General features: G+C 53.2%; 1 protein-coding gene across 5 annotated transcripts in view; it reads right to left on the bottom strand.

Annotated features, from left to right (window-relative positions):
* ABR (ABR activator of RhoGEF and GTPase) overlaps positions 1–27,166 on the bottom strand; it is a 179,336-nt gene that overhangs the window by 48,404 nt on the left and 103,766 nt on the right. For all 5 annotated transcript variants that reach the window (XM_047707797.1, XM_047707796.1, XM_047707795.1 and 2 more), the window contains 8 exons: positions 25,443–25,541; positions 18,348–18,533; positions 12,435–12,542; positions 9,616–9,676; positions 4,669–4,721; positions 3,931–4,071; positions 1,849–1,970; positions 279–444 (listed from right to left, as the gene is read on the bottom strand). In XM_047707797.1, coding sequence (XP_047563753.1) covers positions 279–444; positions 1,849–1,970; positions 3,931–4,071; positions 4,669–4,721; positions 9,616–9,676; positions 12,435–12,542; positions 18,348–18,533; positions 25,443–25,541 — 936 coding nt within the window. The remainder of the gene's footprint in view (positions 1–278; positions 445–1,848; positions 1,971–3,930; positions 4,072–4,668; positions 4,722–9,615; positions 9,677–12,434; positions 12,543–18,347; positions 18,534–25,442; positions 25,542–27,166) is intronic.

The raw sequence follows: 27,166 nt of genomic DNA, 5'->3' as shown, positions 1-27,166 counted from the left end.
CATACAGTAGGAAGCTCCCCATCACTAGCCCCACTAAATTCTGAGCACTAACTTTTTGGCCCTCCTTCCATCTGCTCTGTGCTAATGTGCCACCACCACAGTCTTTCCCTGAGCTGGTACTTGAGGCATCTTACTGCTGCATCCCATCTCCCTTATCAGACTCTCAAGCCTTACAACCTCCCCTCCTTCTGCCACCCTGCCACACCCAGTCCAAAGGGCCCGGAGGAAAAGGGCCTCCCCTCCCCACTCTCTCAGCTCAGATACCAGGCCCTGCTCACCTCCTTCTGGATTTCACTCTTGAGGGCAGAGATCTTCATTTTCATGTCCTCCAGCTCGTGGTCTGGGAAGGGATGCACCTGGGGGCTGGCCTCAGACTCTTCAGGGGATGGAAACACTAGGTCGGCCAGGGGGATGTACCATTTGCAGTCATATTGCTGGTGCTTCCTGCAAACAAGCCAGAGAGAGACGTGAGCAAGCGGGAACATGGCTCTTCAAGCCTTAACTGCTAGGACCAGAAAAACACCCGAGAGGGATTTGCTAAGAACCTGTCTCAGGCAAGAATGATCCGTGTCCTTGAGGAGTCTGATCAGGAAACCCCCATGTGGAGAAATGACAGTCAGGGGCTCTGGTCAGGCAGCAGTGAGGGCTCTGGACCTTGGCCTTGTCAATCTTCAGGCCCGATCGGACTGATGTTTTTAAACATCCCAAACCTCTAATGCTTTCCTAATCCCCATCCCACGCTCTTCCCTCCCCCTGGCCTATCTATACTTAGCTCATAGTCATTGCCCTTTGGGCTGGAGATGGAATACACGTTATGTTTAATGCCATCCCTGATCGATAGAGGTCACATGGGAGTAGTGGGTGGAAGATTATAAAGCCACATCCATGTCCAATGGGAAGTAGTGTCGTGGTTCATTAGTAATGTGTGTCACCGGCAAAGGACTAAAGGCACAGGTGTGTTTGCTCATTATGACTGCCACCTGTGCTCTAGAATGATCTCATCTAGTTCCAGGAAGTCACCCTCTTTACTGAAGCACATACTAAACTCTCCTTCCCTCACCTCCCCCAGGACGTGGGTTTGCTCCCCTCACTCTGGGCCCCTAGTGCTGAGGTGAGCTTAAGGCTTGTCCCCCCGGACTAGGAGGCAGTGTCTAAGACACGGGGGTGGAAAGCAGCTCTCAGATCTGACTTAGGCTCAGATCCCATCTTTTCTACCTCTAGTGTGCAACCTTGGGCAACGGATATAACTTAGTTCTAAGTCTTTTCTCTCCTCTGTGAGAGTTCTGGGGAAGACTGGAAATAATAGAGTCAAAGCATTTGTCATGGCACCTGGAATGGCATAAGCACTCAGTAATGACAGCAGACTTAATGAATATTCACGGGATCATAGTTAGCAAAAATGTAGAGATGTCTAATAAAAGGAGAGTGCTTAAGTAAATTATGGCATATCCACTTGTAACATCAGGCAGGCAAGTAAAAGGGTGATTATGAAGATTAGGCAGAGACTGGGAAAATGCTTATGACGTGAAATGGAAAAAGCAGAGACCAAAATTGGGCATTCATTCTGATTACAAGTACATGAAAAAACACAAGAACGTTTAAAAAAACTGGAAGGAAATATAGCAGCAGGAGACCGATGCTTATGTTCGGGTGGGTGATGGGTTTTTCCCCTGTAATTTGGTTATATTATCTTTATAATTAAAAACACAATTTATTTTTAGAAAAAGAATATGTAGTAAAATAAAATTAATTAATCGATTTTTTTAAAGGAGAAAATAAATCCCGGGGCTGGGAGGGCTCCTCAGGGGGCAGAGTCTAGCTCCTTCCCACCCCGCCCCCTGGACTCACCCTGCGGATGTCTTCTTGAGCTTGGCACACAGTAGGACATCTGTAAAGAGGAAGACGTGCCGCAGCTTCCGGGAGCTCTCTGACACTTCCACCAGGAAGCCGTCCTTCACCAGCTGCCGCGTCTGAGGGAGATGGCACACCCACCCCCACCTGCTCAGGGGGCGGTCAGCCCAGGGTCCAGCCAGCACTGGGGGCACCATCCTGCTGGGAGGGGCCATGGGGAGGGGACACGGCACCTGGTGTTTAAGGTCACACAGACCTGGGCCTTCTGGTTTAACACTGGGCAAGTTCCCTCTCTGAGTCTCAGTCTTACCATCTGTAAAATGGGGATAATGATGGTTGCCCTGTACCGTTGAATTCATCAAGATGGTCTATGGTAAAGGGCCCAACAGCAGGCACATAATATGTGATCAATAAATGGATTTTTTTTAGAAAATGGTAGATTTATGGGTACCTGGGTGGCTCAGTCTGTTAGGCGTCTGCCTTCGACTCAGGTCATGATCCCAGGGTCCTGGGATTGAGCCCCACATCAGGCTCCCGGCTCAGCAGGGAGCTTGCTTCTCCCTCTCCCCACTGCTCATGCTTTCTCTCTCTCTCTCCCCAACAAATAAATAAAGAAAATCTTTTTTTTTTTTTTTTTTTTTTAAATGGCAGCTTTACACTTTCCTGCAGCAGTCATCAGCTCTCACCTGGATATACCCTAGTCCAGGATGACCTGGCTCCTCCACAGTGGGGCATGAACACCCCCACCCCCGCCAGCACTGGGGCATCTCCCCCTCCCCCAATCCTGCCTAAGAACTTGATCTTGTTTCGGTTCAACCTTGACCCACAGGCCTTCTCAGTCTGTTTTGGCTGCCTCTGAGTGGATTCTACAGCTACTCTCAGGTGGATGGGAGACCCAGGCTACCTTTGGTGGGGCTGGAGCACTCCTGGAGGACCCTGCAGGCATGTCTAACCTGGGCTCTGGATGGGTAAGAGCCCAGTTTCTGCACTGACACCCGCACAGCCCATGGGCTTCTCAGGGGCTGTTGCAATCCATGCCAACCCTTCCCATGTGTATTAGAGACCTTGTGACCTACGTATGCTGTAAAATGTAGGTGAGCACGGTCAAGTCTCCAGTGAACACGATCTGAAACTGACAGTGCTCTAAACCCTTCAGAGATCTTTCAGATAACCTCGAGTCAGACAAACCAATGACACTCCAGGGCTTGCCAACCAGGGCTGGGAGTCGCACACGGGGACAGCTCTCTGTGCCCCATCAGTCATGCTCCACACCCCATCCCTATTATTTCTCTCCCCAGGAGACACTGGAGTCTCATACATGTAATAAAGGAGCATAAACCCAGCCCGTCTTCACTTCTAAAGGCCCTAAATGACCTTTCCTGGACAGGAAGCCCTGCATAAGGCCAGGCTGCTGACCCATGTGAGTAATTGTCCCAGCAATTCTTCAAATCCCTTTCCCCTCTCGGGGGTACCCCTGCCCTTCCACCAACAAGGGCCCCCAAGGAACTGGAGCTGCTGTATCACATCTGCACATGGGATGTTCCAGCAACCTGGCAGCCTTAGCCCCTCCCGTTCCAGCCTTTCTTACTGCTGGGCTCACTGCCGAGCTCCTGCCCCACCTGCTCATGCAGGCTGAGAACCCGCAGCTCAGAGCTCCTGCTCTCAGATTCCCCGGCTCCCTCAGTCTGAGCCATTATCTTCCAGGGACCCTGAGGGCCTCATACTGCCTAAAGTGGGGGGTTTCCATTCAATAATGCCATAGCCACAGCCCCTGGACTGGGGGACAGTGCATGAGGCTTGCAGACAGATAACCCCGGCTAGAGAATCTGGCTCTAATAAGTATGGCCAAGAGACCTTGTACCAGATCTGCAGAGACTCTCTAGGCCTCAGTGAATTATATGACGATCAATGGGACATTTAACATAAAGCTCCCAGGACCTGAAGACCTTTTCTTGGCAGGGCATGGGACATGAAGGTTGGAGAGGCCCCAAAGACAGGGCAAGACAGCAGGGATGGGTGATGTGGCTTGCTGTGCCCTTCTTAGCCTGGGCGAGAAGCGGGGCTGGGTCCTGGGCTCACCTCCCCCTTAGGAGTGGTGACCGCAGTCCGGCGGGGGTCAATGTCCTCATTGATGCTGGACAGGAAGTTCTGGGAGATGCGGAGGGCATCCTGGAGCAGCGGGTAGTCTGGATGGTCCACAGGCGTGTGCTTCAGCAGGTCCTGGGAAGAGGCGGGGTGGTGAGTTGGAGGCAGCCGTTCTGGGGCTCAGTGAGAAGACAGTGGGGACTCAATCTTCACCAGAGGAATTCCAAGGCAGGGCCCTAAGGGACCCACGCTCTGATCTGGTCATGCCTGTGAAATCTGAACTCAAAATGAGGGGCCGAGAGGCGGGGTGAGGGCAGTGGTGCCCCTTTATTACTATCAAGTCATTACTCCTCCCCCTGGTGGAAGAAGCGGGGGGGGGGGGGTCTTATCTCCCCAAGCAGCTGGGAGAGACACCCCTCTACGCATCCCCACAGCTGCTCCAAGCACCCTGGAGACCATGAGGCGAGGGTGGGGAGGCAGGAAGCGCCTTCCCCCAGGGCAGCATGAGCCAAACCTCGAGCTTTGTGGCCTAGCTATATCGAGGCCCTGGGGTCCCCCTGGCATGGTTACCAAGACCTGGGAGGGGTGGTCAGAGCTCAGGGCCCAGGGCCCCTCTGCCCAGCTCCCTGAGGGGGCAGTTCTCACGGACTCCAGTGCCCGCCCAACCCCAGGCTCTGTCTCCTAGTGAACTCCTAACCCCGCTCTGTAGGCCACTCAGGGGCTGACACTTACATGGAGGACCAGGGTGCTCCTGGTGACACGGTCAATGGGCTTGTAGAGCAGAGCTGTTGGCCAAGGCAGGGAGAAGGATACAGAACAGATGAGACACAGGGAGCAGCCTAACCTCAGAGATGATCCTTATCCCTCCACCCGCCTCACAGCCTGACCACCGGGATGCCCAGGTGCAGGCAGCCCCAGCTCTGTTCTTCCCCAGGGTGGGTTGGACGGCACCCACACGCAGCCATGCGGCGCTGGCAGCCCAGGTCCCACCCCACCTCCGCCCGTCTCATCGCATCTCCTGCCAGACACGACTTCTCGAAGGGCCATCCCAAAGGCCTCTCCTTGTCTGACCAGACTTAGAGAAGGCGAAGATGCTCCTCTGTACCCTCAACCTCATCTCATACAGCCACAGCTAGCCTCACCCCACAGTGCTCCGGCACCCCAGCGTGCAGCAAGGAGGCTCCCGCACACCCAATCATCCTTGTACTCCTCTGGCCTGAGGCCTGGCGTCTCCAGCTGGGAACCGCCGGCTTCATTCTGACTCACACGGGCTGCATCATCTCCACGAGGAGACCCCCCTCCATGCCGTCAAACTCCCCGACAAAACAGGACAGGCTGAGGGCCAGGGAGGCAGGCCAGCTCTTCATGCAAAGCCTCTGCTCTCAAGCCCTCTGCTCTCAAGCAAGTGGCAGCCGGGGGAGCAAAGATTTCCCAAAGGAATTCAGGTGGGGCCTCTGGGAGCGCTGACGAGGCTGGGAAAATGCAGACTCAGTAGCAGTGGGGGGAGAGGGGGTCTATTCCCCATACCCCCTGGCCGACCAGGCCAGCAAGTAAAGATGGCTGGGAGCCAGCAGGGACAGGTGGAGGCAGCAGCTGGCTGACCACACTTCCAAACCGAGCTTTCTGCAAGCAGCTGTGCCCTGCCGCTCCCAAACAGAGGTGATTCAGCCTCAGTCCCACACCTGGATGCCTCTGTCCGTGGGGTCATGACCTCTGTCCTCCTGCCACAGGGGCAGGAAGAGGCAGGATGCTGGCTGTGACAGTCCCAGAGCTGACACGCAGGGCCTAACCAAAGAGTCCCCAAGCCAAAGAGTCCCCTGAAGCCCTAGACATAAACAGTCCATGCATTGCTAAGCGGACACTTTGGGGAATGATCTGCTGGCCGTGGAGAAGATAGAGTCTCAGTGGTATGCCTTGAGCCTCATCTGCGGCTCTGCTTGGCTACCCTTTAGAATCACTGGGCGAGCTCTTAAAAGAAACAGCTGCCTGTCTCCCTCTCCCCTTCTCGTCGATGAAACACCAATCTCTGCTAGGTGGAACCTGGGAATCAGCATTTTTTTTAAAAGCTCCTTTGTAGACTGATAGGTAGCCATGGTTGAAAACTATTGCCTTATGCCAACACACACCCCATGACTTATATGTAGCCCCTTCCTGGCAATTGCGAGAGATCCTCCCCACAGTCTATGGGAGCTAAAACGAACAGGACCAGGCTTGGTGTATCCTGGGTCAGTGAGGGTAGAGCCCAGGTACCAGCCGAGAGCTGGGGGGGCGGTGTACTGACATTATTTAAGTACCCACCTGTGGCTTAGCTCATCTTCAGGGGGAAATCACACCAGAGAACCCCAAAGACCCAGGAGAAAGCGCAAGTTTAGCAGACACCTGCCAGGGTGGGCCCCAGAGTTCCAGCTTGGGGAAAGCTGATACCGCAATGTCAGCTCTCTCTGTCCCTCTCTCAAGTCCCAGGAGGAAGAGGTTTCTGACTAAGCTCAGAGGTCTGCACAAATGGTGGGTCGGGTTTCAGAGGGGTTATTAATATGCCTGCAGTCACCTCGAGTCTACCTGACTGGGGATGTGGAATGAGTGCCCTGGTTGGGAGAGAACAGCTAGGAGGAAAGGTGGGGAGAGGAGACGGTAGGGAGAGGGCCCTGGGGCCACAGGCAGATATGGAGGGAAGAAGGGGAGGAAGAACAACCCCAATGTTCTGTCTGAGCTCCCTTTGGCCGCTGGGCACCGCCTTCCCCTGACAATGCGGGGTAAAGAGCCCACCCTTTCCCCTTCATCTCTTCCACAGCTCTGGCAGGCCGGGCTGCTTCCTGCCGTTGCTTCCCCTTCCCTCCCTTCTTCTCACCATGCCAATCCTGTCCCAGAGATAGACACCATTCACCAAGCTGCAATGCCTGTCTCCCCACCTCCTCCAGGAAGCCCTCCCTGACTAGTGCTTTTGCAAACAACACCCACAGGGCCTAAAAGACCACTGACGTGAGCAAGCTGGCCTCTCTGCAGCTTGCTGGGTACTTATTCTGTGTTCAGTGTGCTATCTTATATGCACTATTTCCTCTGATTAAAAAGAGAAGCAATTATCACTAGCCCCATTTTACAGATGAGGAAGCCTCTCGAAGGCACAGAAAAGTTATGTAACTTGCTCCCAATAACAAAGCTGCAAATGGTGGCTGGGTTTTGAATGTAGGTCTACCCATGCTCCTAACTTCAAGCATGGGAGATTAGCATCTGCAAAAGCTCAGCGACCTTTGGGAGGATCCTGGGAAAGATTCACCAGGAAGGAGCAGGTAAGCTGGTCTCTTTTGTCACCAAGGTGAGCCCCCTCCTTGGTGGGGGCCTGGATCACACATGACTTCCTTTTGCATCCCATCCCTAGCATCTGGCTCAGAGACCTGCAGAGTGGGTGCTCAGCAAAGAACCATTAAGCCACAGTGAGCCCCAAGGGCAGAATCCCCCCCCCCCCGGGGGCTCCCCAGTAGCAGCATCCCTTCTCAGCATCAAGGGGCTGAGAAGATTCTAAACATTGTGGTTGGTAAGGGCTTATTCTCTCCTCCCACCTCACTGTGAAACTGACTTCAAAGACAGTATCTCAGGGACCAGAGAAACCCTAAACTCCAGTCCCAGGTCTGTTTCACTACGACTAAACCTCCTTTTGGGAAGGGAAGAGGAAGCCAAGGGCCAACCATGTCTTTTTTAAGGAGGCAGAGTTGAGGCCTGACCCAATCCCAGCCCAGAGCATTTCTCCTGATTTTTGAACAGGCCAATTTCAAGTCCATCTCTCCTCTTGACCTTGGCCTGTCAGAATTCGAGCTGACGGGTGGGGGCACAGGGCAGCGGCACAGGGCAGCTTCTGGCCAGTAACTAGAGTTCCCACAGCTGTCCTGCTAGGGCAGCTGGAGAGGGGCTGCCTCAGGGGTTCCTCCATCAAGAGTAATCCTCGACACGGGACAGCCTGCACAGGTGAGCAGACAACAGCCCCTCCAGGGCCGTGGCCTCTGAGAAAGAGCCCAGGAAACCTCATCATTTCTCCTCCAGCAAACTGCCACCCCCCTCCGTTCAGCCTTTGCCAAGGAGCTCCAGGTTACCACGGAGATGTGAAGGCAAAGTGACTGAGAGGGTGCAGACAAAACGGCTGGTGGGAGGGAAGGTGGTCCTAAAACCAACCGCTTGCCACTCCAAAACACTGGGGAGGGGGGCGCGGGGGGGCGGGGCAGGGCAGAGGGCCACTGGAGGCAACTGTTGACCCTCCGCTCCTGCCAAAGGCACTTCTGGCCTCAGAGGGCAGTGTCCGCTTCCAGACCCCTCCTTGCCTAGGCCTGCTTCCGTCCCTGCTGAGCAAGAGCCTGGACTGTCGCAGGACCCCCCTGCTGAGGGATCCCCTCGCTGAGGGACCTCCAGGGTCCCTTCCACGGACAGGTGGGTGTGTGACCTTCACAAAGCAGTGGCCTGCCACGCCCCCCTCTCCCACCAGCATGCACCAAGTGCCGGCACCTTAGCTTGGGGGCCTCCCGTGGCTACAAACAAGCCCCGGGGAGCAGCCCAGGTCCCTCCTGCTCTCCCAACTGCGACCACATTCTCCCACTGCCACCACGGTTCCCGAGCAGAGAAGGTCTCGAAGGCAGCCCGTGCACTCGGGAGCACACACAATACCCTGGCGGCTCAAGCTCCTCTCCTATCTCCAGGAACAAAGAAAACTCCCAACTTGTCTCTCAGGCAGGGGCTGGCGCCCTCCAGGGCCCAGGCAACACCGCCCAGACCAGATGCCATGGTCCGACTGGCCCCTGCTGAGCCCCCTCCAGCCTCAGGGCTGCCACGCCTGCAGACACAGCCCTGTCACTTTCTCTCTTTAACAGCATCATCAGGAAGTTGCCCATTGCCTCCCGGGCCGTTTCCCCAACACGGATCCCCACGGAGCCTGGGGTGGGGTGTGCCTGGACACTCCTAGCCTGGTCCTTCCATTTCCAAGCCACCCTGCCCACGGTTGCCCCAGACTTCAGCTCCAGCCTGCAAGCTGGCTAGAACGGGGCAAACACAGAACCAGCCACCTGTACCCGCCTCCCTTCTCTGCCACCCTCCCCGCCCTCCCTACCACCACCCCCCCACCTTGCCGGCCACATGTCAACCCACTCCAGCCAGCCCCCAGAGGTGGGAAGCTACACCACCTCCCCTGGTGGGGGGGGCGCATGGGTTACCATAGGTGCAGTTACAGCAGAAGCGAATGATGAGGAGGATTTCCATGGCAGCCTCCGTCCCAGCGGCAGGAGCTTGCGGCCATCGCTCGGTGGCTCCCATCAGCAGCCTGGCCACTCAGCCACCTTGCCGGCTGCTGCTGCACAGCCTGAATCAAGCAGCCGCTTCAGAGTGCTCCTCTAGCAAGGGGGAGGGGCGGGGCGGGGAGGGGAGGGGAGGCGCGCGTGGAGAGGCAGGAGGGGGGAGGGGAGGAGGGGAGCGAGCTGCCTGCTGGCATCCTAAGGAGGAGCACGTTTGTAACTGGACGGCTGCCTAGGGACAGAGGCTGGATTCCTCGCATTTGTGCACACCAAACACACACACACACACACACACACTCTCTCTCTCTCTCTCTCTCATTCCCATGCACATGCTCACACAAGCAGAGCACCGTAGTCCACAGAGCAGACAAAGGAAGGTAACTATTATCCAGCCCACTCCCCAGAGTACCTTCCATAGTGACTGACGTGTGGCTGTCCTTGGAGTCCTTGGGACCTTTCACTTTGAGTTCCTGCCGAACAGAGGGGAGGAATCACTACGTGGCCTGCCCTCTGAACCTCCCCTTCCCTCATAGCAGCCAGAGCAGGAAGAAGCAGTGCTCTGGAAGCCAGGGTACAAACAGGAGGACAAAGACCAGAGCCCAGGTCTCCCCCTGACTCATGGACTCCAGACTCCTTGTGCCGCATCCATGGTCTCCCTGCGTGTATGGAGTACGGAGGAGGCTGGATGTAGGCAGGAAGGAGGGGCTCTGGGTACCAGAGAGGTATGGAGCTCCGGTGCTCCTCGGACACACCCCCTAACACCCCACCCTGGTGACTCTGACGGCCTTCTGGAGAGGTGGCAAGAGCTGGATCCCCCAGCAGCAGCCATGAGTTAGGGCTTCTGTCCACCATCAGCCTGGGATATATGGGATTTGAGAGGACAAAAGGCAGGTATACCCTTAGGGCGTAGGCAGCCCTGGAGATAAGGAGCCAGGGGTCCTACGCACCCAGGGCAGAGACTGAGCTCCACAGGGCAGTCCCATCTAGATCCTACCCGGATGGAAAGGGGTTCATCCAGCCCCCAACCCCACCTGCCACCCCCCACCGACGGGTGCTAACATAAGGGAGGAAACTGCAAGCAAGGAAGAGGCCACACCCCTCCTGGCCCCCAAGCCAAGTGCCCGGGGAGAGAGAATCGGGATTGCTTATGTGATCCTATTTTCTCAGCTGTTGGAGAGAGAAGTTCCAGCTCTGGCCCTTGGCGACAGACCTCTAGGGCCCGCAACTGGAGCTGTAACGCAATCCCCATGGCAGGCAGGGCTGAGTGTGTGGAGGGGGGCCTCCAGGTGGGGTGTCAACAGGGAGGCCAGGGTGAGCGAAGGCCAAGGTCAGGGACCCAGGGGATGGTGCCTGCTCTGCTCTGCCTGGAAGGGGGAGGGACACACCCAGGCAGCAGGAGCCCCACATTTCCTACTCCTGCCTCACGCTGTTTCTCGACAGAGAAAACCCCTAGGGACTGAGCTTGGGGATTGGGGTAGGGAGAAGGGGGGGTACTCAGCTCCCCAAGGCTGACTCTGGCGGGTGACTGGATTCCCAGCTTTAGGAAACTTGTCCCCGTGCCCCCCTCCAGCGTAGCCCAGAGGTATGAAATCGCTCCCGCTGCAGAGGAGAAGGGCCCTAATTGCAGTAATTAAGTGGAAGTGCCAGTAGGAAGCGACAGCATCAGCGCATGAGTCAGGGTGAGAAGCCACCTGGCAGCAGGCCAGGGGGCCCGCTCTGCCGCCAGGGCTGGAGTCTGGGAGAGGGATTTGGGAGGAGTGCGGGGGTCTCCGCCGACCAGAGAACAGGCAGTTAGCCTAGGCTAAGAGGAGGTTCGCCACTCTCTGGACCAGACATGATCCTGGGACACACATCGGGCGGTTACAGTTTGTTCCCAGGGAGGGCTGGGAGCCATGAGAGGAAGCACCATTTCTCCCGCCTTGTGACCCCAAGCAGAGGGACTTCCCCACCCAGCTCTGTTCTCCCAGGCACAGGGTGACTGACTGCACTCCATGGCTGGGGCTGGAAGAAGAAACTGAGCTTAGCTCCCTGTTTCCATCCCCAATAGATGTGTTTCATTGTGGAGGGGAAGTGCTAGCAAGCCCAATGTGCCTACAGATCCAAGGCCACATTTTTCCAACCTGGCTTTTACTAGTAATCAAGTTGACATTTTCATCTCCAGCTGTCCAACTTGTGTGCTGCCTCTCAGTGGATTCCAAACTGGAGTAGAACCCGTCACCCCAGAGTCTCACCAACCCTATCCTGCATCTCCCCGACTTTTCTAGTATCAGAGCAGAGATGGGAAAGCAAAGGGTCCGTAGAGGCCTGTAAGGCAGAATTTCCAAAACTGCATAAGGAGCTCCCCTTCCCTGGACCCAGAGGTTCTCTTGACCCAAGCTTGGAGCTGGGGCTGTGACAGCAAGGGCAGCAGCTTCAGGAGTCTCATGGAGATCCTTTCAACACAAGAGGGAGGCTGGGCTGTGCTCCTGGAGGAGATTAGAGCTCCTCCCTGCTGCTTCCTGGAGAGGCAATGGCAGCCAATGCCACAGTTTGCACAGCAGAGGAGCATGGAAGGAAGGCTCCCGGCAACAGCAGAGGAGCATGGAAGGAAGGCTCCCGGCAACAGCAGAGCTTTGCCCAGCAGAGGAGCATGGAAGGAAGGCTCCCGGCAACAACAGAGCCAAAGTGTACGGCTGCTTCTCCTCACAAATGGCCCTGGACCTCTCTCTGTCGTGCGGTTGCAAAAGATCTTAAGAGACAAGCTAGTTCAGAACTCTTCCAATCTTTCTGATCATAAAAATAACCCGGGGAAGCTTCAAAAATAGACTCCTGGGTCCCACCCCAAACTCTCTGAATTAAAGCTCCAGGGAAGGTGTCTGGAGATCTGCATTTTAAACAGTGCCCCTGGTGGTTCTTATCGAGCAAACCAGGGATGAGCTGAAGTATCCAGACCCCTCACTGGACAGAAGAGGAAATAAGGCCAGGAGAAGGGAAGGGACTTGCTCAAGGTCACCACAGTGTGTGACAATACTGCCTTTTTTTTTTCCTTTTTTGTCTCCTCTGTTCTGATACAGAATAACCTAAACAGAATAACAAAATCAAACACATCGTTATTCTTATATTACGAGGGAAAATGTCAAGTGCAAGAAAGCAACTATCAGTCTAAGTGTTCCCCTCAGGGGAACCATTTCCCTAATGGGCAACAGGCCCAGAGGCCGGAAGGCAGGGGCTGTGCGGGGAGCTGCCCACCTCAGAGATCTTCTGGAACTGGTTGTTGGACTGGCTGCACTTCTCAGCTGTCTCCAGAGCGACTTTATAGTTATCCACAAATGCTTTGTACACACCGAGCTGGCTGGCCTGCAGAGAGAAGAGGAGAGAGAGAGGAGGGCAGGGGGATGGGAGGGAGGATTAATGAATGGATGACACCGTAAGCAGGGCACCTGGAGCTCCCTTGGCACTCAGAACCTCTAACTTTGCTCCAAAGGGCTACACTCGGAACAGAGGTGAAAGGCGGGATGAACATACTATAGTATCCCTTTGAACTTGACAGTTTCCATGGAAACCAGCTCAGCCAATAAGGTTAACAAGAGGGTACTGGGGATGGGGGGAGCGGGGCAGGGCCTTTGTTGGCACACAAGAAATTCAACAACATTTGGCTTTATTTAGCATCATAAAGGTCTCCTGGGGTTTGAAGCCCCGTAAAGCCTTACCCGTCTTTCATAGCCTGGAATTAGCTGGAGCCTGGAGGGCACGCGTGGCCTGCCCAGTACCCCACTCCCCAGGCTGAGTGTAAGGCACAGCATTTAAAGGTGCAGTCCCAGCGGGGTAAGGGCAGCTGGCTGGCTCAGTCAGTGGAGCACGCTACTCTTGATCTCAGGTTGTGGGTTCGAGCCCCAGGTTGGGTGTAGAGATTACTTTAAAAAAGAGATGTAGTCCCTACTTCCCTTGGCCTCCCTCAGTCCCTGTCCCTACATCCTCAGCCTCTTAAGGAGCCAGAGACCCTACCAGCCTCAAGACATATTTGCATGTCGCTCTGAACCTAACACAAAGCTTCCCACTACTTACAACCACACAGAACCTCAGCTCTGAGAGGCAGAACGGATGCCATCATCCCTTTCTGCAAAAGGGGAAACCAAGGCTCAGTAACTTAATTCCTCAAATATTTATGGAAAGTCTTCCTGTGCTTTGCATATTTGCATTTCCCCTTGAGAGAGGAAAGGGTAGAAATGTGAGTTACAAGCACAGTGAGGTACTATGTCATCCCCATCAATCTGCCCCAAATTTTAAAGTCTAATCATATCAAAGGTTGGCAAAAATGAAGGGGAAATTAGAGCTTTTACAGACTGCTTATGGGGGCGTCAGGCCTGTTATTTGAACAGTAATTTGTCAATAACTAATAAAGCTAAAAATATGCACAGCTCAGCCTACTCCTTAGCAAACCCACTTCTACATACAAACCCCAGAGTCTGGGGTCCGGTTCGGGAGTCAGTCAATACTTGTGGCAGGTGAGCACCTGAGAAGTGGCTAGTCCAAACTGAGATGTGCTCTGTGTGTGTGTGTGTGCGCGCGCGCATTTTTTTTAGAAAGGGAGATGTGGCAGAAGGAGAGGAAAAGAGAGAATCTTCAGCAGGCTCCACACCCAGCTCGGAGCTGGACACGGGGCTCAATCTCACAACCTGATCAGATCACGACCTGAGCCAAAATCGAAAGTCGGATGCTTAACCGACTGAGCCACCCAGGCGCCCCAAGATGTGCTCTAAGTATGAAATACACACTGGATTTTAAGGACTTAGTATGTAAAAGAGAATGTAAATGATCTCATTAATTTTTAAATAACGATTACATGCTAAAATGACAATATTTTGGATCTCTTGGGCTAAATACATATTTTTAAACAATAAAATGCATTCTTAAAATTAATTTCCTGCGCCTATTTCTACTTTTTTTTTTTTTTAAGATTTTATTTATTTATTTGACAGACAGAGATCACAAGTAGGCAGAGAGGCAGGCAGAGAGAGAGGAAGGGAAGCAGGCTCCCTGCTGAGCAGAGAAACCAATGCAGGGCTCGATCCCAGGACCCTGGGATCATGACCTGAGCCAAAGGCAGAGGCTTTAACCCATTGAGCCACCCAGGCGCCCCAATTTCTACTTTTAAGTAAGGGCTACTAGGAAATTTAAAATTAATGTACGTGGCTCGCATTATAGTTCTAGTGGAGGCACTGCTCTAGTGAAACCTGCCCTTGTATGTCCCCAAGGAGCCATGAGCAAGGGGATTTACTGTTCCACTCTCCCTCCTGTAGAGAGAATGGGGACAGATGCTCACAAATGCGGTAATTCATATCCACACTGCAGCTACAATGATGGAACGAGATCTATGGGTAGTAACACCGACAAGTTCCCAAATGATCGAATTGTAAAATACACAAAATATATATGTTGAAAAAGTACATGTAATGCCACAAAAAGATACAGATACATAATAAAAATAGAAACTGCAGCCCAGAAGGCAACACACCAAATTCATTCCAGTAGCTGCTTCTGTGCTGAGCAGAAGGGCGAGGGGAAGGGAGACAGACTTCATCTACAATGCTTTGTTTCCTTGATTAAAAAGTCTATCTTCAGAGTTTAACATCCATCAGTTCTGGGGGAATGAGTGCACAGTTGTTTGCTACACGTATTCTCTAGAATTTCTGGTTTAAATATTTTGCAGTCAAGTAGTAACGGAGGTTCAGCTGCCACAGGGCTTCCTCGGGGGGGATGCTGAGGTGCTGGGGAAAGCAGGCTGCCCGGGAGGCCCACCCTGGACCACTCTGCTTTCTGCAGAACTCTCGTGTTCCTCCAGATCCCGAAGATCTGGGGCAGGTGGAAAGCCTGGCAGGTGGGGGGCCGGGAAAGCCAGAGGGGAAAATGAGAACAGGGGTGCTTGCAAAGAAACCAAGGCCAGAGCTGTGCAGGTCTCAGCCTCAGATGGGCCAGACTTTTGGCAAAGATGACAAATCTGGCAGAAGTGCAGGAAGGGATGAATTTAATTCCTTTTCCAGGGGGAGTACCAGCCCACCGGTGTCCCAGGCTATGGGGGAGGTGCTAGACAATTGCTTCCTAAACCAAAGTAAAAATCATTGCTTTTCTTCTTCCGGGGATGTGCTCTCCTCGTCCCCCTTTCCCACAAGAATGATGAGGGTTGGCTGCCAAGGTCAGAACGCTATCCTCCCACCCCACAGCCTAAGGGAGTAGCAGGAGCCGAGTTGGAGCTGGAGCCACCCGGGCAGAAGACTGGCACACCGGGGTCAAGGCCCGTCTCAGGCACTGCCATCTTCACGGTGTACCCTCGTCTGCAGAGCCTAAGGCCTGGCCTGCCAGGGCCATTAACTGGGATGTGGAGGTTGCTTGGAAACAGCAGCCTGGCACTGGGGTGATCTCATAAAACAAATAGCAGAGATGCTAATTCCCTTCTCTCAGTAATGGAGACCAGCTGAAAATAAACCACCTCCAGATGCCTGGGCTGCCCAGCTCCTCCCCGGCCCTCCCAGGCCTGCAGCCCCAGGGGCTGCGGAGAGCCCTTCATGCTGCTGGGGGAAGGGAGGGGGATAGCAAATTCACCACCCGGGGCCTGTGGAGCTGAATGCGGGACACTGGTGACAGCAGGGTCCGAGTGACAGAGATAAAAGTGGGACAGCATTTCCACTATGCGCTGGCCTAGGTACCCCCACCCTCCTCTCGTTTGTTCTCTCATGAGGCCGAGGAGAGGCTGTCCCCTGAGCCAATCCACTCAGGCTCCTGGGACCAGGCCAGGAGTGATGACTGGGTACTTGCCGTCCCTGAACTGGAGCAGGCACTCTGGGGTTGCCGAAACCAGGAGTGTGGGGTTCCCCGGCAATACCACCTTCCGGGGTGCCTCTCACTAAGAATAGCGAGGACGACGACGGTGGTGACAGCAGTGATGGTAGTAACAGTAATGCTAATGGCTGACTATTGAGTATTTACTAATTTACTATGTTCTGGGCCCTGTTCCAAGCCCTTTTCAGGTATTAACTCACGTAGTCCTCACAACAATTCGGTGAGGTAAATACTATTATTATCCTCTTTTTCACAGATGAGGAAGCTGAGTCAGAGAGGCTGTGCCCAAAGTCACAGGCTTAATCTGTAGCAGAGTCAGGATTCAAAGTCAGCTGTGGCCAGGGGCACCTGGATGGTGCAGTCAGTTAAACCCCTGACTCTTGCTCTTGGTTCAGGTCATGATCTCAGGGTTGTGAGTTCAAGCCCCACTTGGAGCTCTGCATCGGGCTCCATACTCAGCACCGTCTACTTGGGAGGCTCTTCCCCTCGCCCTCTGCCCCTCCCCTCTTCCACATGTGCACACTTTCTCTTTCTCTCAAATAAATAAGTTAACTCTTGAAAAAACCAAAACAAAGTCAGCTGTGGCTCTAGAAGCTATGTTTGTCCCTACAACACTGCTGGCCTCTTGGGATGCAGACCTCAAGCCCTGTGATGTACATCCCCCTCGATGCCCTTCCAAGTTCTCCCTAGTCATAGTAGTCAAGGTCATGGTGCACTCATTCATTTACTCACTCATCATGTATTGAGTACTAGGCTAGTTCTGGGGTCTAATGATAAAGAAAATGCAGCCTACTCTCTGAGAGCTTATGGTTTTAGAGGGACAGGAGGTTCCCATGTTCACTGAGGGGATAAACAAAGAGGCTACATTGGAAGTTTGGGGGAAGGTTTTGCCGAGGATGTCACTTCTAAGCTGGAAAAGTTGGGGAAGGACATTCAGGCAGCTGGAGCTAAAAAAACTAGAGAGGTCAGGAGTGTCTGCTGCATGGACTGAGAATAGAAAGTTCAGTGTCAGTGGGGGGAGGGAGCACACAAGGACAGGGGAAGCAACAACCAGAGGCCAGGGATGGCCAGCATGCAAAGGGTTTCATAAGCCATTCCTCAGAGCCTGGCATTTATTCAACAGGCAAGGGGGAGCCACTGAAGGGATTTAAGTTGGGGAGAAGCGAGGTCAGGAGTTTAGGTAACTCTGCTGCTGCTAAGTAGAGGTGGGGAGGCTGGCAGGAAGGGGGGGCCTGGAGGCAGGAGCCACTCCTGAGGGGAGGCGAGGGCCCCAGAGGGGGCAGGGCAAGGCAGGCCCAGCAGTGAGCATCCTCCAGAAGTGGGGATGGGGAAGGGAGTGGAGCAGGGAGGTACCAAGGACTAGTCCAAGGGAGTCATGGATGGATGGGGGACGGAATGGTGGCAACACCCACTGACACAGAGGCAGGAAGAAGAGCAAAGAACTTTTGAGACAGTAAGTTCAGTTCTGAACAAACCGTGAGCTTGAGGCCCTAGAAGAATCTTAGCAAGAGTTTTCTCCAGTGTAAGGAGAGTACAGGCCTGTCCATTCAACCAGTCCCACCACTGCAGGGGAGGTAAAGGAGAGGCACTGCTCCCTGCCCACTTCCATTCACACCCAGACAACAAAGATCACGGACTGGCAGTCTCCTTGCTGCCTCCTGGGTGGGCGAAGTTATGGGCAGGGAAAGGTCAGTAAAGAGTGGGGATGGGGGCGCCATAGGTCTAACCTGGGGGTCCTCTGGGGACACAGCCAGAGACAGTCTCACAGCTAGGGGAGAAGGTGTCACAGAAGCCTTGGGAACTGGAAGACCTCTGAAAACCTTTCCCAACACTATGTCTGCATGCTAATTCTACCTTGTCTCTCCCCTGCAATGGTGGGTGGGCTGAGTTCTTGGTGCTTTCTACTCTAGGGTCCCCAGGAGGGGATCATTCACTGACCCGTCTGACTGCTTCATTTCAGAGGCAGCACCGTGGTGAGGCAAATGCCCAGTGTTTCAAGGGAGCAGTCCCTGCCTGCCCACTGGCACTGTCAGCCTCTCTGTCTGCTGAGGGACAGGCAACCTGAAGCCCAGCAGGTGAACCTTCATTCCAGCCCTGAAGCCCCTCACATCCCTAGAAGCACTTTCAGGCTTTACGGTGGGAGGCCTGGAGTTGGGAAACTAGGCCCAGGGCCCCACAGAGCAGAGGTCCAGGCTTTCCTCTGGGACTCAGAAGTGACCCAGGCCTTGAAGGAGATCAAGAAGGCTGGGGATTCCTGGACATTTCCCAACACCAGCAGCTCCACTGAGGCACCAGATAAGTGCTGTCCGTCCACGGGAGACTCACCAGCTTCTGGAAGAGGTGGCCCATGGTGACCTGGCTGTCCCACTGCTGCACCTTGGGGCAGAGGTTGTCATAGAACTCCTTGTGGATCTCATAGATGTCCTGGATCTTGTAGAAGATGGTCTCGATCTGTTGGATAGTGAGCACAGGCTGGGAGGTGGTGGCTGTGGCCTTCAGGGGTTTCATGGGCTGGGAGTGAGGAGGGAGAAAGAGAGAAGGTAAGAACCGATGAACCAGATGGGCAGAAGCTCCAGGGCACAGACATGCACTTCCCGTGGCTGGAGTTGGGCCTCAACAAGGCCACGGAGGGCATGTGGCCACATCCTACCTCCTGTACCCATGGCAGACATTGCAAGTCGACCAAGGCAGACACTGCTGGTCGACCATGGCAGACATCATGAGTCAATCACAATGCTTTTTCTCACTGAGCCTGGTCACAGTCCCAGACTCTCTCCATGCTGAGATTGACAGGTGAGATGAAACTTATCTGTCAACTGAGCTTATCTACACCAAGATGCTCCAGGGCCTTCAGGTGGGGTGGATGCAGGGACAAACAGTAACTCGGGACACTCCCTAACACTGGTGGGGAGCTGCAGCTGTTGCCTTCATGCCCAACAGGGGGACAGTAGGAGAATGGGACCTGGGTGCAATTTCTTCAGTGTGATTTTTCTGCATTTTCTGAACCACCTACAATGAGTAAATATTAATTTTTTTAAAAAGATTTTATTTGAGACATAGTGAGCAAGTGACAGAGAGAGTACAAGCTGGAGGAGGGGCCGAGGGAGAGGGAGAAGCAGGCTCCCTGCTGAGTGGAGAACCTGATGCGGGGCTCGATCCCAGGATCCTGAGATCATGACCTGAGCCAAAGGCAGATGTTTCACCGACTGAGCCACCCAGGTACCTGAGTAAATATTAATTTTTATCATCAGGGGGGAAAAAGCTATTAAAATTCACAGCTGAAGCAAAAAAAACCCCCTGATACCAAAAGATAAGGAACTCTTCCTTGATTGGCCTTCCCTTAGCCCCAAAGCCTGCAAAGATGCCTAGACTGTACTCCAGAGGCCCTACAGGAGACAGGGTCTGGACCCCATCACTTAGAGAAAGTATGGGAGGGGCAGACACATTTACGCAGAAGACAGAAGCCTAAGTCAGACGTGCTTAATGTGTTCTTCATCTAGTGGAAAGGCTGTGCAGAAAGAGCCCTTTGACTTAGTCTGAGTCACCTTGGAAACCTAGGAACAGCCAGGAGAAGTCATGGGGGCAGGTCCCCATCACCTCATAGGATTGGTTAGTGAGCTTTCTAACCAGAGAAGCATTCCAGCCAATAACGGGTGACTAGAGGCTAGACTGGCTGGAACAGTGACATTAACAGAGACTGGAGTTATCACTGGCTTGGTCTGAGAGAGGACCACCAGAGCAGCCAAGCTCCAGCAACGCCTGTCCATAAGAGGAAGTCCCATCTACCCAAATACCCAGATGAGGCTCTGACTTCCAGCTTCCCTGTCCTCCCAGCTCTAGAAAGTCCAGAAGTGAGGAAAAAGGCAGGGAAAAGCAGAGCCCTCCTTACGAGCTTCTTAGCACTGGGACCAATTAACCCTAATGCCCAGGCTTTGCAAGGGCAGTAGGATGGGGTTTTCCCTGGTGCAGGCCAGGAGGTGTGGGTTTGAGTCTCAGCTCTGTCACTTAGCATCCGGGCCTCTGCAGCCTCATTTGTAAAACTGGGGTAATATTACCTTCTCAAGAACACTGATGTGAAGATCAAGAGCCATAATTTATATAAAATATCAAGTAGGTGCCTGGTACCCAGGAGGCAGTCAATAATGTTAGCTGCTACTATTATCATCATATGCCCCACGAATAATGTACCAAGTGCCTAATGTGAGGTCAGACCAGGTATTCAGTGACTCACCACACACGTCCAATCCCTGCCCCGTGGAGCCCCCCCATTCAATAGGGGAGACAGACAAAACACAAGGAAACCGTCATACACACTATTTTCACCTGGGCACAATGAAAGAAATAAGGGGACCTCCTGAGACAGGGTGGGGAAGGACAGCTTCTCCCAGAAGGGAAGGAACATTTACCCTGAAATGGAAGCCTGGGGGCTCAGAGGACAGTATTCCTCAATGCCAGTTCCACGGTGGGCAGGGGCTTGATGAGAGAGAGGAGCTGGAGAAAGCCAGGGAGCCCATGTGCAGTGGGCAAGGGGAAGGAGCGAGGCCTAAGGAGAGCTGGAGGACGGGGCAGGGGCCAGACCAGGCAGGGGCAAGAAATGCAATGACCTGCCTTTCCCTGAAGGGATTTAGGCAGGTGAGTGACGGAGGGCCAATTCTCTTCTCAGGAGATTATTTTTCTGACTCAAGATCCTTGCTCTGGAGAACATTATAAGCCATGTGGGTAAACCAGACCATGTAGTAGACAAAGCCAGTCAGGGTATTACCCATCTTGGACTGTAAACACCAACCAAGTGGTCCCAAGGTAGTGCTGGTACAGCCCAGGGGGCTTCACAGAGGTGATGACAGGAACAGGGCCTTGAGCAGGTGGAGGGTGGGGCATGGGTAAGCAGGGAAACAGAAGAACCAAGAACCACAGAAAGGAAACACTGTTCTCCCAACCCCAGGTGGGCGGCTGCCCTCAGCTTCAGGGCTCCCAACATTCTGTGAAGGACACGGAGCTGTTCCTCAAGATTGCTGTCCTAGTTTATCCTTTTTTGTCCCCCCGCCCCCCCCCCCCCACCAGGATCCAGTGGAGAGACAAATCACCAGAGTCCCAGAAAGGATACTCCTTGCTCCTGCCTGGGGGTGCCGTCCCCACCCAGAGGGGGAAAAAAAGCACATAGGGCGGGAACAGCCCTGGAAAGACCAAGGGTCAAACCTTCTCAGAAGCTGCTGGGGAAGCACTTATCAGCCACCCCGGCAAAGACAAGACCCAACTGCTCTGCTTCCTCCTGAACTTCCCACTCTGTCTACAAAAAGGGAAGCAACGCGGGCTCACCAACAGCGGGTCACATGGATGGGGCCTGTACTCAGGATGGCAGAGGGTTCTCAGGACAAGGCTGGGGCCCTTTGGTCTCAGGCTTGACTTCACTGGGGTTGGCGGGGAAGAGAGAAAGTGCCGGGCGTGTGGGAGCCCCGGCTGGCCAGAGACCCTTGAAGGCAGTTACTTTTATCTGGTGAAGCCCTGAAACCAGGCCTCAGGTTCCAGATGGCTAAAAGGCAAAAGCAACCCAACATTGAACTTGAGTCCAACACTGTTCTTCTCCCCAAGGGCTAGCATGCCTCTCCCTCCTCCCAGAATCCTGCTGCAGAAAGCAGGGCTAGCCCCTGGCTCTCCATTTCGTCAGGGGAGAAACAGATTCTTAAAAGAGAGGATCACTGAGTGACCCGGGAGTCGGGCCTGGCTCTCCACTTTTCACAAAGTGCTTCTCAGGAAGCGGGGCCAGGTGGGTTCTGACTCAGAGCAGGCCTTCCCACAGCCGTCTGTCAGCTCTGTCCCCCAGCAACCTGCCTTTCGAAACAGAGGCAAGAAATCAGCCCACTTCCTCCACCTCCTATCCCAGAAGGCCTGGAGGCTGCCAACGTATCATCTCAGTTACTCCTCTTGCCGGAACCCAGGGAGGGAATCATCATTAACCTGTTTTAGAGGAAAGGAACCTGAGAACCCCAAATGCGAGGCTGAGAGCGGAGGGCCGGCGAGGCCCTATGGTGGGAAGTGCTGTAGCAATGGCCAGAGGCGGCCCCTGAGCTCACTTCCACATTCCCCACAGTGGGTGAGATGCAGAATGACACGCATCTGGTTGTCTCCTTCCTCCACCCCCCACTCCAGCTCGGGGCTGCGGCCCAGTCCGTTTGTAATCTGAGCCAACCGGGAACCGGAGGTTTCCAGATTACCAAACCTTGCCCCAGCCAACCCAGGGGGGGCAGGAACAGAGGCTCCTGTGTGAGTCCCAACAGCGTCTGTGTGTGCACACAGCCTTGGGTACACACACCACACACACCCAGCCATCTGCATATCAGGAAGTGTTAAGCTGAGAACAGTCTGACACAAACGCGGGAGGAGCAGAGCCAGAGGGGCTGGGTGATGAGTAGGAGATCTGGGAGTGGGCCACCGAGAGGAGAGATTTTCTTCCCCGGGGCCCCTCGGTCAGATCACCCCTAAAGGGCAAAGGTTTTAGTAATCAGAAAGCTGTGAGGGGAGGGCTCCCAGCTCAAGGCCTTGGGTGGAGAGGCCTGATTCCTATCTCGGAGGCTCACTGTCTGAGGCTGTAGCTGTGGAGGATCCACCCCCTCTTCCTGGAGCCCTCCAGCATAGACCAGGTCTCCCAGTCAGCCTCCCCACTCTTCTCCTGGCCTCTGTTCAAGAACCAATCAGGGGCCTGGGATGAACAAACTGGGGGGAGAGGAGGGATGTGTCCTGGGTGGCCTGAAGGCCTGAGCCTCACAGGTTTTGCGTTTGAGGCTTGAGCTGTTAGAAAGGTGAGGCAGGGAGGGAGTGTCTTGGCCCCTACTTCTGTTGCTATCTTTGCCCCAACACAGGGAAGCTCACCTTCGGCCCAATGACTGACGAGAAGGCACACACAGGTTGGAATCCAATAGGGCCCAGCCTCCTCTGAGGACTCGCCTCCCCTTCCTTCAGGGAAAGGCTGTGTTGACAGAAACAGGCCCCAACCTGCGTCTCTCCCAGGACTGGACAAAATAACAGCAGCAGCTAACGCTTTAGTCTCTGTTCTAAGAGCTTCACACACAAACTCCTTTTGTCTGCACAACAACCCCACAAACAGAGTACTCATATCAGTATCCGGGGTCTGCAGATGGAGAAGATGTGCCACAAGGGTTCACGAATATTCTGAAGGGCTCGAGCTTGAGAGCGGTCAAGCAGGGATTCTGACAGGCCATCTGTCAGAGGGTCCTCCGTTGGAACTCCTCTCAAACACACATCCTTTCAGTAATGACAACGACGCCCCCTCACGTGGCTGTGGCAATTCTCCGTTCCTGAGGTGTGTCACGTGCATCTGACTGGTCCTCCGCTTGTCCTCCTTCCTTCAGCTACCCTGAGTGCCTGGGACCCCAAAAGGGATCACCTGAGCTTCTCAACCCCGTGAAGAAGACAGAGAAGGTCACGAGATTATTCTCATGTTCAGATGAGGCTCAAGGAGGTTATGTACAACTTGCCCAAAGCCAGGGGTTTCCAAAATGACAATACCCACGAGAAAGAATGTGGCCCAGTACATACACACACATACACACAACACACCCGAAATTAAGTGAAATAGTACTTACTCTTACTATGCACAACGCACACTGGTATTTTCTTTCTCATTTTATAAAAAATGCTGGCTCCAACCTACATTGATTTCATGATGCACTAATGGGTTCAGATCCAGATAAGAAAAACAGTGCCATGAGTCTATGATTAATGGCAGAGTCAAGTCTTGCCTTAGTTCTGGCCCCAGACCACAGTCTTTATCTGTCTGCTGGACTGTCCAGCTCTTGAACAACACTGTCATGCCTACCAATAAACTCTCAGTGAGAGGTACCACAGACCGAGCCCAGGTAGTCACAAAGTATCTACACATTTCTTTTATTAATTTTTTTTGATGCACATTTCTTTTTTTTTTTTTTTTTTTAAGATTTTTGTTTATGGGGACGCCTGGGTGGCTCAGTTGGTTGGACCACTGCCTTCGGCTCAGGTCATGATCCTGGAGTCCCGGAATCGAGTCCCGCATCGGGCTCCCGGCTCCACGGGGAGTCTGCTTCTCTCTGTGACCTTCTCCTCGCTCATGCTCTCTCTCACTGTCTCTCTCTCTCAAATAAATAAATAAAATCTTAAAAAAAAAAAAAAAGATTTTTGTTTATGTATTTGAGAGGGGGTAGAAAGAGAGCATGTGAGTGGGGGGAGGAGCTGGGGGAAAAGGACAAGCAGACCTGGGGCTCAAGCTCATGATGCTGAGATCATGACCAGAGCCGAAATCAAGAGTCGAACACTTAATCCACTGAGACACCCAGGCATAGCAAAGTATCTGCACATTTCGATAGTTATTCCTGGGGTAATAAATGCCAAGGCCCCTGGCATCCTGGGTGGCAACATCTCATATCACAACAGGTACATAAATGTGTATCTTATAGTTCTTACAAGAATGAGTTTCTGGGGTACCTGGGTGGCTCAGTCGTTAATCCTCTGCCTTCAGCTCTAGTCATGATCCCAGGGTCCTGGGACTGAGCCCCCTGTCAGGCTCCCTGCTAGGCAGGAAGTCTGTTTCTCCCTCTCCCTAAGCTTGTGCCCTCCCACCCTCCTCAAATAAATAAATAAAATCTTAAAAAAAAAAAAAAAAAAAGAATGAGTCTCTACTCATCTACATTTCTTATTCCCTCTTTTACTGATATCATCCCATGTCTCAGGCTGCAAAACACCCAGGGGGAGGCCTTTACATTCCCCAGTTCCTCTGTGTAAGATCTAGCCACATCTAAGGTGCACTTTCTTTAAAGGAAAAAAGTGTCACATCTAATACTTCCCTCCCAGTCTGAGTCTCACAGTGCTGCCATCTTGGGAGGAAACTGAGGCATCTTCACAGAGGGTTGGGGTTGGTCTAACGCCTCAGAGCTATGGTGCTTCTCAAACGATACAGACACCAGCCTACCTCACACTTCCTGCCACAGGGCCTGAGGAGAGCCATGGCTCACTATCTGTGGGAGGAGAAAGGACTGCAACCAGGGCATGACAAAGAGGACTCGGCTTGATTGACTGGTAGAGACTGCCCAGAGCAGTGTGGAGGTGGAGGCTAGGTCCTCACCTGGGCCACACCTGGGCCCCCACCTGGACAGAGCACCATCACTCATCAGTGGTGCCTGTGCGTGGTCAGCAGCCACGGGAGTGTTCATCTCCAACATGGTTGTGTTTCTCCCACCTTTCCTAGGGCAGGTCAAGGAGGCCTGGGGCTGAGAGGCACAGGCCCCCTTTTTGGCAATGACCCCAGCTGCCCAATGCCAGGCTGTCAGACTCTGCCCACTGGGAAGGACTGGTCCAGGTCCCCCTTCTCCTCCCACCCCAAAAGCAGTTTGCAAGCATGACGCTGACCGGCAAGCCGGAGCACAGACTCACCAGCAGCAAGGCTTCCAGCTGGTTAATGTAGATCTCTTCGCTGGCCAGGAACCCTGAGAGAACCAGCTTCCTCATCTCCAGGCCCTTCCCTGCCTCCACCTGTAGGAAAGCAAACCAAGAACCAAGAGTTCATGAGAAAGGAGGCTAACATCCTGAGCCATCCATTCTCTTGCCTTTTTCCTCCTCTTTCACAGACACTTTGGTAGGGAATAGATGCCAAATACATTTATGATAATTTGGAAAATGCAGAACAAAAAAGGAAAAACGATCATCCATATTTCTGGTGCTCACACCTCGCTTTTTCTTCCACATTCTTTTTCCCACATTTCCTTATTTGCCATCCATCCAGCCACCTATTCCACGGTAATAAAGGACCTGGGGCAGTTTAGTGGAGGAATATGGACAAGGAAAATCAGAGGGGGGCACCTGGGGGGCTCAGTCAGTTAAGCGGTGAACTCTTGATCTCAGCTCAGGTCTTGATCTTGGGGTTGTGAGTTCAAACCCTGAGTGGAACTCCAGGCTGGGTGAGGAGCCTACTTCAAAGAAGAAAAAAGAAAGGAAATCGGAGCCATGGGTGAGGCAGGGTACGGTCATATAGGAGGGCCCAAGAGGGGCTGGAAAAGGCTCCTGGAGGAATCTCTACTCATAAACATGAGTTTATACTCATAAACTGAGAAGAGGGGTAGAGAGAATGGAAGCGGCCATGGGAGCCTCATCTTGTGGCCTTCTAGCTATATCTTCCTTTCCCCAAGGTTCAACCCCGCAACAGAAGGTGCTGGCTGTGGGGTCTTCAGCCTCACCCCTGTATCCCCCAGCATTTCCTGATTGCCTCACTGTGCAAGGCACATATCCTAACTAACCTCCTCCCCACTCCAGAATTCCTTCTCCTTTACAGCGATCATGCCCCACTTAGCCTTGGAAGCCCATCTTATTTGTCTCTTAAAATGACGCTGTTCCATCCCTCCCTGCGGGAGAAGCTATGGACTTTGGCTCTGCAGCCTGGATTCTTCTAATGGACCTCTGCCTCTCTCTATCCTCCCTTCACACCACACACCAGAGCCCGGCTAACCTTCTGAGGACATCACCTTACACCAAATGCTTGCCAAGGACTTAATAGTGCTGTGAAATCTTGCCGTTTGCAAGGACGTGTATGGGCCTAGAAGGTGTAAAGCCAAGTGAAATAAGTCAGTTGCAGAAAGACAAATACCATACAATTTCACTCGTATGTGGAGTTCAGGAAACAAAAGGCAAAAGAGACAGCAAAAAAACCACTCTTAAGTGTAGAGAACAAAGTGGCGGCCAGAGGGGAGGCAGGTGGGAGGATGAGTGAAACGGGTGAAGGGGGTTCAGAGTGCCCTTTTCATGATGAGCTCTGAGTAACGCAGACAATTGCTGAATCACTATATCATATACCTGAAACTAATATAGCACTAATACAACTATCTACACCAGAATTTTAAAAAGAAAAACAAAAATTTCGACGCTGCAAAAAGTGATTACTTGGGGATTCAATTAGGTCATTCATTCATTTATTTATTCATGCAACAAATATTTACTGAACACCCACTGGACTCTGTAGATACACCAGGAAGCAAACAAACTATAATCCCTACTCTTACGTGGTTTATAATCTAGAGGAAAGACAGTAAAAACAAAAAAACAAGTAAATATAAATATATAACAATGCCCTGTGATATGGGGTCTGGCTTAGTCTTGGCTTAAAC

The sequence above is a fragment of the Lutra lutra genome, chromosome 16, assembly GCF_902655055.1.
Source record: "Lutra lutra chromosome 16, mLutLut1.2, whole genome shotgun sequence".
NCBI lineage: Eukaryota > Metazoa > Chordata > Mammalia > Carnivora > Mustelidae > Lutra > Lutra lutra.
This window is presented reverse-complemented; position numbering and strand designations above follow the sequence as displayed.